Genomic DNA, 16,307 nt, shown 5'->3' with positions numbered 1-16,307 from the left:
TTCTGACCATTTATTTGCTCCCTGGAATCTACTCAGCCTGATCTTGGTATTACTTATTGCCCAAAGGTATGTGTAACCAAACCACATCAATGTGGCTTTTTCTGTCCCACGCACTGGTATGCGTCCTCTGGACCTGAAGGATGCCACTCTCTTTAATTCCTCGTCGGGAATGTTTACAGGCACGGCTAGAATGGCAGGGTACGTATCACACAGCTCGTAGCGCTCGTTAATCTTGGTCAGCCTCCAGCTTTCATTGGGAATTCCCTAAAGAGGAAAATGCAGGTTAGCAAATGAGTTGCTCTGAGACCTCAGCACAGACAAATGCCCAGACCTGAAATTCAAGGCAACTTTTGTTAATGAAGGTCATTTAGGGCTGGCACCCGGGAATGCATTATCTTGGTAACTTGCATTTCATGTCTCTCCCCAGAGAGGTGGATGTTTTGCTCAAGTCACTGAAGAGCAGGGAAGCTGGGCTTCAGGCAGGGTCACCTATGGCAAAGGAACTGTGGAGGCTACAAATGTAGCAACACACCCTGAGCCCAAGTTTAAGCTACCTCCCAGTCTCATTATGGGCTTAAAGGAGAGCCAGGAGCAGGACAGAATGGGTGACCAACTCAGTCCCCACATGGCACTTAGTTCAAATGTGTTGAGTGAAAACTGGGGATACAAAATGGAGTTACCAGACAGGATGGAGGGAAGGGGGAAAAGGGAAAACAGGCAGTAAAACACCCCAAAAAGCCTGATTTGGACTTAGTTCAGTGTTTGTGGCACAACTGTGCAAACCTCTAAAAACACCAAAAGGTTAACAAATGTATGTCTCTGTTTGCATGACTGTATGTGATATGCAGCTCCCACGTTTCCATCACACTAAGCTCTCTGGTTGAACTGAGGACTTGGGCTGGGAGAGCAGGGAATCTCCACACAGACATCACACAGCTCAGCATGCCCTGATGGGGAAGCCACCCAACAGCTTCCCAGACAACAATCTCCAAGTAACAACTGAAGCACAATGGGGATGACCATGACAACCTGCAGACATGGCGTGGCTGAAGCTGAGAGAGAACAGCCCAACAGGGAGTGGCTGGTGCAGCTGCCTGCAAGGAGAGATTTAAACAGACCCCTACTGCAGCAGGGGTGAGCAGTGACACAAAGCATCTCTGTGGGGAAGACACATCTGCTGCAGCAAACATGGCCAGGCTCTGAAGCACCGAGTGTGTTTTAGGGGAACATCAACTCCTTACACAATACACGCCTCTGTTCTAATGAACACTACTCCATTTTAAAGCAGGGTGGTGGGACACTGATCACCACTGTCACAGCTCCCACAGGAAATCAACAGCACATCTAACACGGGTCAGACGAGCTGTGATAATTATGGCTGACCCTCACAGACTGCGGCCGGTTGGTCGCCCATCCCAGTGGTGAGTCACGCTGTCAAAAGAGGTCATGGTTAGAAATCTGAGGGGAGGCCAGACCTTCTGTCTAGTATCAGTCACACACTCTGCTTTGTGAACCACTGCTGTCCTTTGGCCCTCCCTGGGAAGGCAATGTTACTACAAGGATCACCTCAAAAGCCTGAAGGAAAGCTATTTTTGGCCCAGTCTGAAGCTGAAGAATTATTGGCAGAACCAGACATCAAGCAGTGTGTGTGCACAGTTCAAGCTTACTGATGGGTAAAACATGTCCAGAGGTCTACCTGCTGTACACAGCAAGAATGGAGTCTGCTGGGCCCACCAGCTCTGCTGCCAGCCAGGAAATAGCTAGACTCTTGCCAGTCACCAATCTGTTTACTACCTGGAAGTGGACTAATGGCTAATTAGCTCTCACTCCTGTCCTAAGAAGCACATGATCCATAAGGAATTCCTGAAAATTTAATCTCCCCCAAATCCGAATGAAAATTACCCTGTCAGCACAGTCTTGGCAAGAAAAATGGGAGCTAACAAGCAGCTACACAAAAGAAAGGCTCCTTTTCATTTTACCCAGCAGTTCTACCAATGCTTATGGAGAAGACCAAGGAGTGGGCATTGGAAAGCACCCCCTTCACAGTGTGGCTTCAGAACACACTGCTTGGGTCAGAACTGAGCTCTAAAGCTCTCCAAAGCTCTAGGTATTTCAGCCGCCACACTGACAAATTTGAAGGAAATCTTTCCTCTGCAATAGCCCAGACCAGAAGAGTCCATGACGAGCTCCCAAAGAAAGAAAAGATGCTGTGTGTCAGCATTCAAATTTCTTTTGCCTCGTGGGGAATGTCTGCTCTTCCCTGGCCCAGGAGCCTTGAATCACAGCACCACCCAGAACGCTTTGGATTTGGATCGTGACTTTCTCTAAGGACTGGAAGCAAACAGAAATAAGCCAAGTGGGCTAGAAGAGAAGCTGAATTTGCATCTTCCTTGGACGTTTGCCATAATGCAGTGTAGCTTCTGCATTTATTCGTGCTCCTTCAGATTTGCCCTTTCTCCAGCTGGAATCAATAGAAAAAGCTAAACGTGATATAAGGCACACTGGTATTTCCTCATCTAAGATGCATTTCACTGCTTCCCGGTAAGTTGTAAGCACCCAAAAGCCCACTATGAAACAAAACTGTTACAGATGTAATTCAATTGGCCTCTGTAGGGTAAGGAGTGGCTTGGGGTGCTGCCTGACTGTGCACCTGCAGGAGGAACTCAGGCAAGCCTCCCTAAAAGCAGGTTGTGATCATCCTGAAGCTGCCTGGGCACATGGCATGTCCACATTAGTGACCAGAGACTTCTGCATGGGTCTGTCTTCTTCAGGTAAATTAATGCTGCTAGCAGCCCCTGATTCTAGGGGAATTCATATGTCTGGTGGCTGCCAGAGGGCAAACTAAGGAAGGCAGCAAAGCCACACGTATAGTCATAAATTAAATATACCCATGATCATTTTCACTGAGCCCAGGTGAACCAACACACCTCACATCTGTACTAATAAACTCATTTATCCTCCAAGCAGGATATTTTGTCCAAAATGCCACTAGTGATCCTTAACTTGCACCACAGGACCTTTGTGCATGGCTGAAGATGCTCAAACACACTCACTCAAAAGAGGGAGCCTGGTCTGTAGCTATGCCTGAAACATGCCCCTGTGCTTGGGAACACTCCTTACAACTGCATCATCTAACTGTAGAGACACAGCCTTTGTGTCCTCCCCACACACAAACTAGACTTGGTTTCCCTCTAGGTAAGACCTTCATGCCTTACTGTAATGACTTGGGTTTGGTTATCACTTGATCTACACTTGATGTTGCAGAAGATTTGTTTGCAGGGAAAAACTGTTGAAGCCACACCAGCACAGCACCGACATCACCACCTTGCAAAGCACATGGTTAAGGTTAAGCACAAGAGGATTCTTCACTGACAGGAAAAAAAAACATTTCCTTGCTGTAGTTACACACCGTCACACCTCTCTATGGAGAGAGAGTCCATCTCTCTGTGGATCTCAGAGATCCACGCTGAGCTTACACATGTAAGTGCACCTTGATCTGCAGCAGGCAGCTCAGGATACAGCTGCAGAGCCAAGCTGGTCCCTCTGCCATTTACTGAGCCCAGGCTGTGCCCACTCAGCCCCAGAGAGCTGTGATCTGTTCTGCAGCAGAGACATACACAGCATAAGCAGGACCTCAGTTAAACCATGGGACATTTAACATTCAATCCTCACTTTGCTCCCCTAAGTTACATCCAACAATCCTCTGGAGGATGATGTTACCAAGCTCTACCTTTCTCACTCTGCTTGTATAGTAATGCTGGGCACTTTAATCCTCAAAACAAGTCAGTTCTTCTGAGTTATTAGTTTTGACATGATTTCTCCAAAAGCAGCAACCATAGCCCTAGACTGTGGCTCCCCAGTAGATATGACCAGAGCAAAGGATATTAGACAAGAATGACTTTTGTAGGGAAACATCACACAACTTCACAACCTCATGTAATATTTTCCAAATGCTCCCCACCTTATTAAGGAAAATAAAGCTTTAAGTTACTCCAAAGGCATCTTAAGGACTTTTGGTTTCAAGTGAGTCTTATTCACTTTGCAATTCTGTTTTATATTCTGCCAGCCCATGTGTAATAAAAATCAGGGAGCAATTTCAGTTTTAAATTTCATTTGCCACATGTGATTCCATTTACCAACTAAATCTCAAACCTCTCTGAGTTCCTTTTGTTCTCTACAGGTTGTTTATTACTCCCCATAGTTTTACACAATCACAGATTTTTAATAAGTTACATATTTCCATCCTTCCCAAGAATGCTAACGGGGAAGTTAGGGGTTTACTGACTATCTTTCCTAATTGCTACAGTTGCTATCATCTCAACATATTTCTATTAATTTTAATAAAAATTGTAATAAATAAACAATAGCACCCTCAAACTTCACATGTATACCAGTGTGGACATAGAAATTACCATGGATCCTGGTCTAAAAGCCTTTTCTGGATGCCTGGTAGTTGGAGTTTACTTTTGCTCCACTCCCCTCCCCATGTGTTCCTGCTCCCACAGGGAAAAGACTGACCTGGCCTAAGATATAGCAAGTTAATGCCTGGCCATGCTGCTGGGCTGCTGATGCCCTAGGCCAGCCCTTCTCTAACAGTTTCTAAACCAATTCCAGAAGGTCCTGCTGACAGTGCATATGTCCTGCTTTTCTATTTCTGATCACAATTCATAGAGTCAGAGACAGGTAATCCCATTATCTGATTTTATGATGCCAGTTTTGTTTCACTGTTAACGAATCCCTGCTGCCATTTCAAGACATAATCCTGATTTACTGTAGTATTTGTTATTGCTTTAGCAGAACCTGGTTGGATTAAGAAAAAAGGCTACGACACTCACACAGATAAATTGAACATCCATAGTTACAAACACTGGAATTAAATAAACAGACTGAAATACCTAAAAGTTTTGGAGGGGACATAAAGCATCATGCTGCAGGACCTAAATCAATCCGACAAAAGGGATGAAATTCTCCTCCTGGACAGATCACAACATAAACATCTACTGCAGTATGGCTTGCTTCTTCTTCAGCAGCTGGTGTTGGTCACTTTTGGAGATAAGGAACTGGAGCAGATGGATTGTGTGATCTGGAATAGTAGTGATTGTGGCCCATCATGGGTAAAACTCAGAAAGGCTGTGGCTGCAAAAAATCCTGCTTTGAATTTGCTTTTGCAGTTACCAGTGTAAGGAAATGACCATGGGCTTCGGCACATGGACATTAGCTTGGTTTCTTGACATAGAAGCAGTCAGGCAAGTTTGTCCTTCCCACTCACAAACAGCAAAGAAGCAGGCCACAGCACAAGTACACACTGCAGCAATGCCTCAGCTTTGTCATCTCTTTACAGAAAGGCCATGAAGAGCTGCAAATCACAGGCATGCAAACACATGTATTCTTTCACCATGTCACCGAATTCCTGACAAATTTAAGGTGTACCAAATCACAGTATAAAAACTAATACGGACAGAAAAGCTTCTATCATAAAAACTGACATGCCAGGAATTAGAAAGTGAAATAATCTACATTGAAATTATCTAATTTCCTCTTCCCAGGTGTTATAAAAATGTCTTTTGTATACTTCACCTGTTTTGACTGATGCTTGGCTGAGTGAAGCCTGTGCTTTCCAGGGGAGATTACTTTGATAGCACAGGTATTCTTTTAGTTGTTACTCCAAAATTTTCAGCCCTACAAAGAAGTGTCTTGCTCAAATAGCTTGGGTTGCAAATCCTTCTCTACAAGCAGATCTTCCCATAAAATAACTACCAAGAAGGAGGTAAAGTCTTAACAAAGCAATAATCACTGCATTATCTGATCTTATGCTCTAGTTGACCTTAGAGACAAAGTGATTACAAACGATTGGAGTTTGTCTTGACCAGGATTTTAGATTGTGGCATCTCATTGCAAAATACACTCCTTTGCACTGAAGGCAGCAATACAGTAGGACACAGTAAGATACATCTTGCTTCCCATTAGCAGTCTAGAAGCCAGCAATCTATCTTAGGCAGCTATTTTAGGAGAGAACAAATCACCCCCAACAGTGAAGCACTCTCTCCCATCTGTTAATGACAGGCCTAGATAACCAATTTAGAAGGCATGCCCAGCTTTTAGAAGGCTAGAGCTAGAAAAATGAATCCTTAGGTTTTGGATTCTGGGAATCAGATGAACAACTAGGCTGGGACAGAGGTCTGGTATTGTTTGATTTGATGAGAAAGACCCAAATAAATCTTTAAAATGCATTGTTTAAAATTTCTTAATTTTACAATAGAAAATTGATTTTATTCTCATGGATCTGGAGGAGATTGAAGCTTATTGTGTCCAGGGCAAACGTGCCACCAAATCATGCTCCTTTTTCTACTTGAGAATTTTATGACAGGAGTGATTTCATTATAAAAATCAAAATTCTCTCATCTTTTACTCCCAGAGGACTACTCAAGTTTTCACCACAGTATTCCTAACCAACAGCCTGTCACATTAATAATCATTAATACCTTTGATCCGTCTACTCTGGACACACATAACTGTAAATAACAGTACTCTCTAGGCTGATCCCTATGCTGAAAAGGGATGCCTTGCCCATGCCTAAGATAGTAAAGGCATTCCACACTTAATTTTTTCCTCCCAAGTTGCAGTTCAGACAGGAAAACCTGGAAAGAATTAAAACCGATACAAGCAAGCACTGAGGTGTGAAACTCAACAATGGGATGTGTGTACCTGGAACATGCACCCTCCATTCCCCACTGCCAGCAGTACCTGATCACCAAGCCAGAGCATTAGCTCTTTCTAGCTGAGCCTAAAGTCAGCTCTCTGCCACCTGATGTCCAGCAGTGGATGCCTCTATCTCTAAAGCTGTACTGCTCTCAACAAGCACTGCAGTGTGAAAAACAACATCCTAACCAAGCCTGCACAGCATTTTTCAGCAGAATCATTCTCTGCTCCATGTAATCTGTAATTTTATCACTGCACAGACCCTTGTTTCTGAAGAGTAGAGGATGAGGAAGGATGTGGCACAATACCCACCTGTCTTCTGTACTCCCAAGTTGGGTCATACACTTTCCATCCATTTTCTGGGAAAACCTCTTTGTACTCAAAGGCAAAAAGTGGCTGAAAGAAAGAAAATTTACCTTCAAGAGCCCACTCAGAGCCCATTTATATGATGTTTGATATCTCAAATAGTAATTAACGACTGACCCTTCTTTTTCCCCACCATTACTTTTCTTTCAGGGTTTTATAAAAAAAAAATTAACACTCTCACTGTAGCAGGTAATTAGTACAACAATATACCTTCCAATACGTCCCTGATCTTGCTTGGCTATTACCTAGTACTTCACAGACAAAAGAAGTTTGTTATTAAGGAGAGAAGATAAAACTACTTAGGCAAGAATGCCCTTACAGATTAACAACCAGAGCCTTTCAACCAGCATTTGAAACAATTGCAGTGTCATAACACTAGAGAACACGGGGGCTGCATTCCAGATTTGGGGCACTGCAGTCACCATTAGCTGTGAACCCCTGATGGATGTCACTGTGTTTTGAGTACTTTCCCTCTATTTGAGTACTTTCCCTCTGTTACAAGGCTTTATCAGTAAGTCGTTCCCCATGCATGAAAAAAGGCACTGTAACAGATTTTTCCTGTTTCCTATATGATCTAAACTCCTACAGAATTAAGTTTAAAACAGATTTGAAAACCAGCACTTCTCATCCCTCAAGAAAATGCACCCCACGTGAATGCTGTATTAAGTAGATGGGACAGAACAAAACAGTTTACTGCCACTCTATGTCTTTTGGAAAAAGCTGATGAGAAAACACTTACCAGATTATTTGAAACTGGAAAAGCATATTTCATTAGGTTCTCAAATATGGATCGTCTAGTTCTCCCTTCAGGCTTATGAGCAAACCGCAAGTTTCGAATATCCTAGGGGAAAAAAGAGGGAAATCAAGTTGCAAATTTCTGAGCCACTTCAAAATCCAAGGAAAGTCCAAAAGCCAGAATTCAAAACGGGGTCACATGACAATGCTCCTTCTAGCACTGATTTAATACTTTGAACAATGTTGTGTTGCAACGTTGGGTTTGGTTGAGGGAGTTGTCTACAGCCTCCAACAACAGTAGAGCAGCTGAGGGAGGGCACAGCTGTGCCTGACCACAGCATCTTGCCTTCACATGAAGCTCTCCACCTGCTGAAAGTCTTGGGAGAGCCCTGCTCAGGAAAAAGCTATGTTTGACTGGCAGGACTTTGTGAGACAGACATCCTTGGCTGTCACTGAGCTCTCACACCAAGCAGTGCCATAAGACCACTGGAGGGGATGGCCTAACAAAGCACCTCCACAGAGCTACTGCACATAGAGGCCCCAAGAAGAGCCAGCTGGGTGCAAAGCATCCAATACCATCTCCCTTTAAAGCTTCCACCTCTCAGAGCACTCAAGAGGATGTCTTGAAACCAAGAACTCCTCCACTTTGCACAGCAGCACAGTTTAGACAAAAAGGGGTCATTCAGGACCTCCTTTCCATAGTCATCTACAAAACCAAATTTGGAAAGTAAATAAAACATCTCTAAGTTTTTCCAGTCAAGCCTGCAACTAAAATGCTTGCAGTAAAGAGTCTAAAACTTATCAACAGGAAATGAGCTATCAAGTTCAAGTACATGAAGATGGTAGAGCAAGTCAGAGAACGAGATAAACAGCTGAAGACTTTGCTTCCTCACAGGGATTACATGACTGGTCTCAGACAGAGAGCTTTTCAGGATGCATAAGATGTATCTGTACCATTCTGTTATTACACTAAGCTGCTCTGCATATCCTGGTGAAGCAGGCTGAAATATATAAATAGGCTATAAAGGGCCAAAACACCCATCCTATAGTTTGTGCCTGAGTTTCCCATACATGATGATACCATTCACTCCAAACCTGACCAAGTGTGCTTATAGACAAAATGGCTGAGGACTAGGAATCCAGATCAAAACGGAACAAATTAGCTTGCCAGCACAAGCACCCCACCCTGTGTTAGCCAGGGTGGATTATGACTCTCATAGGACAAGGGAGCAGCTGGATTATTTGGTACAGATTGTAGTAACTGGTCTTGACTCAGCACACCCACAGCTTGACAGTCTGCTTAGCTTCCTGGTGCCTCAAAATCACAGCAGTGACCAGAGCACTTTGGGATTCCTATTCATTCCTCCATCTGCTCTTATCCAGCATCCTTTTAGCATCGAGGGGCTCTGACAAGCTCTAAACAGCCCAAGACTTACAAGGTTCTGAATTCAGCTCTTCCTATGTGCTCACTGAGGGAAGCAGAAGGGCCATGCCATCCAGAGATATGGATTTAGGAGGAGAGATGGTGGTTTTATCTACTTTGTGGGTCTATTGTAAGCAGACATGAGGAGGCAAATTGTTAATTTTTACTGCAGTTTGTATTTCCAGTTATTCCAAGGGTTCTTGAGAGGCACATGTGAAATATGTACTGCCTGGAAAGAAATGAAAGAATAGCCCTGATGAGGACTGAAGGCTACTCACCAGACCCTCATGGCAAAGCACTGCAGCAGGTGGACATGAGCTAATGATTTAGGGGGGAAACGTGCCCCTTTCTTGATTTTGAAATGCAAAAAAAAGTGAAAGGCCTACTGAAATCCACAGTAACTGGAGTCTACCTAGAATAAGTCTGGTGGGCAACCCTGAGAAATGAGGATGCAGGCCTACACTTCCATGATCAAGGAAAGCTATTGCCCAGCACAAAGCCTGGAAAAAAGGTTTGGATCTCTTCTCAAATGAGTGGAGCTGGAGAATACTGAAAACTACTTTTAAAATAATGGTTTTTGACACCTGTGAAGTCATACTGCCTGAAACATTTTGCAGAACTTCCTACAGTACCACAGAGACAACCTTTAAAAATATATGTTCCCCTTCCTCTATTGCAAAACACAGATAAAAGTTTACCTTGCACACAATCTCCAGCCCATAGGAATTTTCACCACGACTGGAAGCACCTCCAATTTTCTCCACTCTGTTGATTACACCTAAAGATGCATCTAGGACAAAAGGAGGGTCCTGTAGACAGTTGAAATTTGTGAGTTTAAAAAGGGGAGGGGGAAAAATCCCCAGCTCCTGCTCCCTTATGTCTATATTCCCAAACAAAGAGCCATATTTCACACAGAAATACTCTCAAACAACACCCAGATCTAAAGATTGAAAAGGTAGCAAAAGTAGATTATTTCAAAAGCTTACCCGTTCCATGCTTTTAAAATACAGTCTATAATTGGTAACAGTAAGGGTTCCTCTGATTGCTCCAGTGAAGGGGCAGATGTAAGTAACATCCTTAGCTTAAGAAAAAAAAAAAAAAAAAGAAAAGAAAATGTAAATTTCACAGTTAATTTATGGGAGAAAAATTATGCCAGCAACAATATTTGTGGGCTGTACCTTGCAGATAATAAAATTAAAACAAGCTTAATCTGTGGTTCTAGCCTAGAGCCAACTGGCAAGTTTCAGTACTGTGGAGAAGGTAAGAGTTTGGGTAGAGACAGTACCATCACCCAGAATGCTACATTTGCACAAAACTGCTACCCCTGTCAACAGGCCAGTGTTCAGTGCAGACTGTTTGCTCTTACTGCCAGTAGCTGAGAACGTCATGCATGAAAAGAGGAGACCACTCGTGCCTGGATGCACACATTTGAAGCTGACAACAATCTGCATAGAAGCTAAGGATTGTGCCCAAGATGGTTTGTGCCAGCAGGGGCAGGAGAAGGCAGTTCTCATACATGTGGTTTTTCGGATGCTTGGGTCCTTCTGTACACCTTTGCATGTGGAGTCAGCCCTGGGATGAAGGCCCTCATGCTAAAAGCCAGCAGAGCTACAGTGATTTGCAGGAGCCATGAATCTGTGTAGCAGCCAGCTGCTGGTGATCTTAGGTCTGAAGTCAGCGATCAAGTTACTCTGCACAATTCAATTATTTTTGAGCCTGAGTGACGGTGACTCAAAACAGTCCCCTTCTTAAATGGCCTCAAACATTTCTCACTTGTTCCAGCAAAGGGAAAGAGGTGCTGCTGGCTTTCCACAGCAAACACCTCTAACTACCCTTCTGTTTTATATCACTTAAAAATGCCAAGATTTAGGTTGTTGCCTCCCCACCTCTGCTGCCTATCACTTCTTCTGCCACTGAAGCAGTTGTCTGGCTGTGTTGTGGCAATGGTTTGCACTATCACCAAGAAGTAATAACACCCCTCAAAAACACAGAGCTGCCAGAACCATGAAAAAACTCCTGGATCATCTGAATAACCTCAAGCCTCCAAGCCCTAGGGGACTCATTTTGCAAGGGCTGTGTCAGGAGGACGGCTCGCCTCCCACCCAGGAGACAGCCACCATGAGCATGAGGTGTGAGCCTACCGAGGGTCAGAATGGGAACCTAAATTTCTTCTACCTTTATCCCATGAGATTTAGCCCAGAGGGGAGAGAGAAGAAGTCTGCCTTATTCCAGGGCACTGGCAGCTCATATAACTAAATCATCCTCAAGTCAGCTCTGCTTCTGCAATTGTCTTCATTGACTCTCAAGATCTGGATGTGGAGAAAGATCCTTAAAACATCAGAAGTGACTAATTTGCAGCAAAATATGTAGCACACAATATCTGGTTAAAAAGAAATAAAATATACATATCTATAATAAACATGCTACTAATTCCATTATTTATTTATTTATATAAATTTACATGTATTTGTTCGAAGGACATTTAAACACAAAATGCTTATAGCCATTTCTAATTAAACCAAGTGTTTCATTAGTGTCTGATTATTAATCACTTCTTTTCAAAGGCTAGTTTGAGAGAGGTTTGAAAGCAGACTCAGGAAGCATAACAAGGGTGAAGGCAGCCTGCCTAGTTTTTCCACTGGAGTTCCCATTATTCAAAATGTAATTTTGAAATGCTTAAAAAAAACCCCAGCAAAATCCACTAATAAGAAAAGCATGCATTTACATCTGAAAAGGAATGGAATAGGATTTCTGGGTAAAGAGGAAAGGTGCTAGAAAAATGTTTTCCAGGTAAGGAACCCCAGGCACGATCTCAAACACTGGCCTTGCCAGCGTGTAAGCCACACCACCTTTCACATTTGCATTTTATTAGCCTGGTTTCCTAAGGAAACAATTTTACTTAATTACACTGCGCATGTACAAATGTACCTACACACATGGCTTGTCTGACCTTAACCCTGCCACAGCTGTATGATTTCAGCAGTCTCTACTTGATAAACAGGGATCTCCAAGGCATTAAAGTGCTTCACTGTTTGTGAGAATGAATGCCAGGTATAATAGAGAGGTTGTAGTGGTGCTATCACCACGGGAAAGCCTAATGAGCTCAGCCTTTGGTATGTATAAGAGAATACATATGGGAGAAAGAAACTGGAAACCAGATTTACTAATTCCCCTGCTTGTGGAATTCCTGTCTTTTACAGGCCAATCTTACCCTAGATTATTGGGTTGGCTGAAAATATTTTTTCTTCCCTTCCCTGTAAAATACAAGGAGAATTACATTTGCCTTTCTTCACACTTTTAACAGGAAACAATTATTGCTGATGAATAACAAAGATTTCCTTTTTGCTGCCTTTAGCTTCTTGCTGGAACAGGCAGCTGCTGTCTGGGCTACTCCAAAAGCCATCCAGTCTTATAGATTTACGTGGCTCATCACACCATTTGCCAACAGATAAAACATTGGTATCTCTGACCTCTTAAACCATTCCCTAGGAACCTTCAAAATACTGCCTCACTGTTAGAGCTAATAGCATCTGTGGAGTGAGTTAGATATCAGTCTGCAGTGTATGGTTAGAGTACGAGTTCAAAGTCCTTAGGACTCTGAGGAAAGAGGTTGAGAAAAAGATTAATTACGGAGGCAGGTTGCTTGGAGGTTTTCTTGCTTGTTTTTATGCTGCTGTTCATGGGTGCATTTTTTTTGTGAAGTATTTTCAGCTTTCATTTTTTGATTTTTTATGTTTAGGACTGAAGTTGCACTCTTCCTTGCCATTTTAAGAGGAAGGCAACATGTTAAAAAAGCAAATGCAAAATCTTTCACAGAAAATTAATCAAGAGGCTTACTCAAGCCTTCAGAACGGAGAGCATCAGCAAATCTGATGCATGTCAGAACGTCCGGATAAAAAAGAAAAAACCCATCCCCCATCACAGTAAATTCTCTGCAAAAGCAGTGTATCCTTTCCTAAAGCCCATGACAGAGATTTGACACATAATTCTGCTGTGTCAGCTTAGGAAGTTACCCTGTGGCAAGGACAAACTGAAACAGTTGATCCATGTCCTCTCAGGAGGCAGCAAATGCAGAGCTGTACAACTCATACCCCATCACTCACAGCAAGAGCGTTGAATTGCTTTGTACTTGCTACTGCTAAAAGAAGACACAGTTACCTTGGCCCATGTGCTGTGCAATTGCTCAATTAATGAAACAATCTGATCATGGTTCCCAAAACATCTGCAATGTGCTGTTGTTGGTCAGTGACCGCCAAGATATTTTGCTCTATGGATATTCTACGGTTTGTCAGCAAACAATAAGGAATTTCCTCTTCACGTACCCATGTCTTTAATGGTTTCCCCTGGCAGCAAAGGTGGCTCTTCCATTTCAGCCAATTTATTTGCCTCCCTCAGGACCTAGGCAAAAGATACAAGTACAAACAGAAATTCATTATGTTTTCATAAACCAAGAAGTTCACACTTACAGGTCAACAGTATCAAGGACAACAAATATTCAAAGATCTTGAAGTACTGCCTAGGGTCTCTTCAGAGGCCAACACCAGGCTCTGTACTTTGGCAGCACACTTCCAAGGCGTCCTTTCACGCTCCAACCTTCTCCTGCCCAGGCCACCTTCACAAGTCAAATTCCCGCACAGTTATGGACAGAGCCAAAGGAATCAGTTCCTTTCCCAGTTAAAGTGCTCACTGATTACCACAATGACATCAATATTCAGCAGAGCAATTTCTAGTTTACACTGAGGAAAACTGAAAAGGATAACTTGGTCACTCCACTGTGCTCACTGAGGGTCCCACAAGGGCAAAAGTCCTGACTTGACTCAGTTACAAAGGTACTATTTTGACAGGTATATATAGGGGGTACAGTTTTGATTTTTTTTTTTTGGCTGCCAAATGACCCCTCCTTCACCTTCCTTTGGGTTCATGTTATACCAACAGAGCATGACTTCTCAGACCTATGATTGAAGTTACACAAAGGATTTCACAAGAACAGCTGCTATCATGGGCAGATGGACATTTTAGGAAAGCATAGCTGTAACTAGGAAAGCATAACCTGAGGTCTAAATCTATAAGAACTAGAAGAGAAATGCAAATATAAGTGATCAAGATTAAGGCTGTGTGGCCACATGTAGATGGATTTAATCATGTTGTCCCTGCCTCAAACTGGACAAATGACCACAACCTCAGCAGTACAGTTTGCTTAACCTCTTAAAACAGACAGAGAGCAGGTAAGTTAGTCCAGACTCTGCTTCATGCTATAGTAACCACAAAACTTTGAGTTCAAGGTTGGTGTGTCCCACCTGCTGAAGACAGGCAGAGGGAGCTCACTGCTGCTCACAGCTGAATGTGCAGGCTCGCCCAAAATGGTTTTTTATCATAATGCAAGGAAAGGGAAAAAAATTGCTTCAAATTGGTATCAGGAAATCCCTGCAAAGAAAATTCAAAGACATAGCCTAAAGTGGCATTCTAGAACCTGACACGTCTGTGGTCAACTTTCATGTAGGATCAAGCCAGAGGGAGAGCCTCAGGGAAGAAAAATTCCCTAAACTATGCAAAAAAAAAAAAATTGGAAACAAACCCAAAGAAAGCCCTTGCCACAATAAGAGCACATTCCAGCATTTTCACACAACAGATTGATGCATAGATGAAAAGATTAACAAGATCAAAGCCTTCTTGAGAACAAGAATGTACATTTTAAAAAATGCATTCAAAAGACTCTTAGAAAAAAAAACTAATAATAAAAGCAAGTACAGTCCTGGCTTCCTAACAGAAACCCCCCTCCTAACAGAAACTGCACCCACTTAGATCAGGTCTTACCAGGGAGGCTGTCAGAGCAGCTGGGCTGGGATGAGTTAGGAGAGGTCACCATTGACAGAACCCACACTGGCAGCAACTTGCCAGGAAGCTTCTCTTCCCCCACATCAGCAACATCAGTAAAAATAAGGTTTTGCTGGTATAATGAGCAGAAATCGATGTTGAAGACTTCTTGTCAGCACAGCTGTGTTGGCCAAAGATCACACACCCCATCAAAGGCCTGACTGAGGGCCTCCCTGACAAAAGCCTGTGATGTAGACCCACTCTCAACTCCTGTGCGTCCAATTCTGCGCTTGAGTAACAGCCCTGGAATTAGCAGGGTAACATCTGGATTATGATAAATGAGATGGAAGCTTCTGGCTAATTAGCCCATAAGTGGTGGTCATCTTTTTGGCCTTTTGTCCTGGAAGGACATGAGTGAAAATACACTCTGCATTCAGAACATGATCACAGCTTCTTTGAGAAGGTCCGTACCCCACACGGGCAGCAGCTGCTGCCAGGATCACTTCGGTCAACAGCTGGACTCACTGCTCTCCTGCAGATGTCAGCGGGAGCACGTCCAGAAGTAAACATTTGGGAAACTGGGTTCTATCTCAAGCCAAAACAAATATGAAGTAAGACACATAGAAAGCACTCGGTATGACAAACATCTGCTGAGATGGCAGAGGTGGGTAGTGCTTAGGTGGGTTTTAAACCCTGTCCTGCAAGTGGGGGAGAGAAAGAGGGAACAGGCTAGCAGTATGAAAGACAAGGATCTCCATGTCAACATCATTCTCTGAAGACAAGGTTGAAAGCCTTTTCAATTTAAAAAGTGTCTCTTCTAGGTCTAATAAAATCCATCTGCTCACTCACACTTCTCTGCAATGTCCCCAGGATCAGAGGAAAGGGTTAGCAATCCAAATCTGTGCTCACTTCAACCCAGGGCAGCAGATGGCTGGCTTCCTGGAAGCACAGCACCTCAAGGTTGGCCTCCTTGCCTCCCCTCTTATTATTTCAGGGGTTTTTTGCTACAGTCTTGAGGACTAAACTAATTTTCACCACCCCTCAAGTGACTTCAGCACAGTATCTATCTCAGGTAACAAAGCACTGACTCCATGGTGATTTCAAAGGTGCAAGCACATAACCCCTGGAAAACTGCCATCCTTTCCACAAGGCTGAGACAGAGATGGTCAGAAAGCCCAGGACAAACACTTCTCTCTGTTGTGCCAGTCTATGCACTGTCTGCTCAGCAGTAGATTTTGAATGAGCCTCTAGTTGGGCACTTGAAACCCAA

The 16,307-nt window shown here is 43.3% G+C and overlaps 1 protein-coding gene across 3 annotated transcripts in view; it reads right to left on the bottom strand.

Annotated features, from left to right (window-relative positions):
- Positions 1–16,307, bottom strand: part of MTMR2 (myotubularin related protein 2) — a 62,942-nt gene that overhangs the window by 11,838 nt on the left and 34,797 nt on the right. For all 3 annotated transcript variants that reach the window (XM_077173972.1, XM_077173971.1, XM_054653320.2), the window contains 6 exons: positions 13,546–13,621; positions 10,210–10,304; positions 9,922–10,032; positions 7,805–7,906; positions 7,012–7,095; positions 115–264 (listed from right to left, as the gene is read on the bottom strand). In XM_077173972.1, coding sequence (XP_077030087.1) covers positions 115–264; positions 7,012–7,095; positions 7,805–7,906; positions 9,922–10,032; positions 10,210–10,304; positions 13,546–13,591 — 588 coding nt within the window. In that variant the 5' untranslated portion in view covers positions 13,592–13,621. The remainder of the gene's footprint in view (positions 1–114; positions 265–7,011; positions 7,096–7,804; positions 7,907–9,921; positions 10,033–10,209; positions 10,305–13,545; positions 13,622–16,307) is intronic.

The sequence above is a fragment of the Agelaius phoeniceus genome, chromosome 2 (genome assembly GCF_051311805.1).
Source record: "Agelaius phoeniceus isolate bAgePho1 chromosome 2, bAgePho1.hap1, whole genome shotgun sequence".
NCBI classification, from domain to species: domain Eukaryota; kingdom Metazoa; phylum Chordata; class Aves; order Passeriformes; family Icteridae; genus Agelaius; species Agelaius phoeniceus.
Note: the sequence above shows the minus strand (reverse complement) of the source record. Positions and strands in the feature narration are given on the sequence as shown.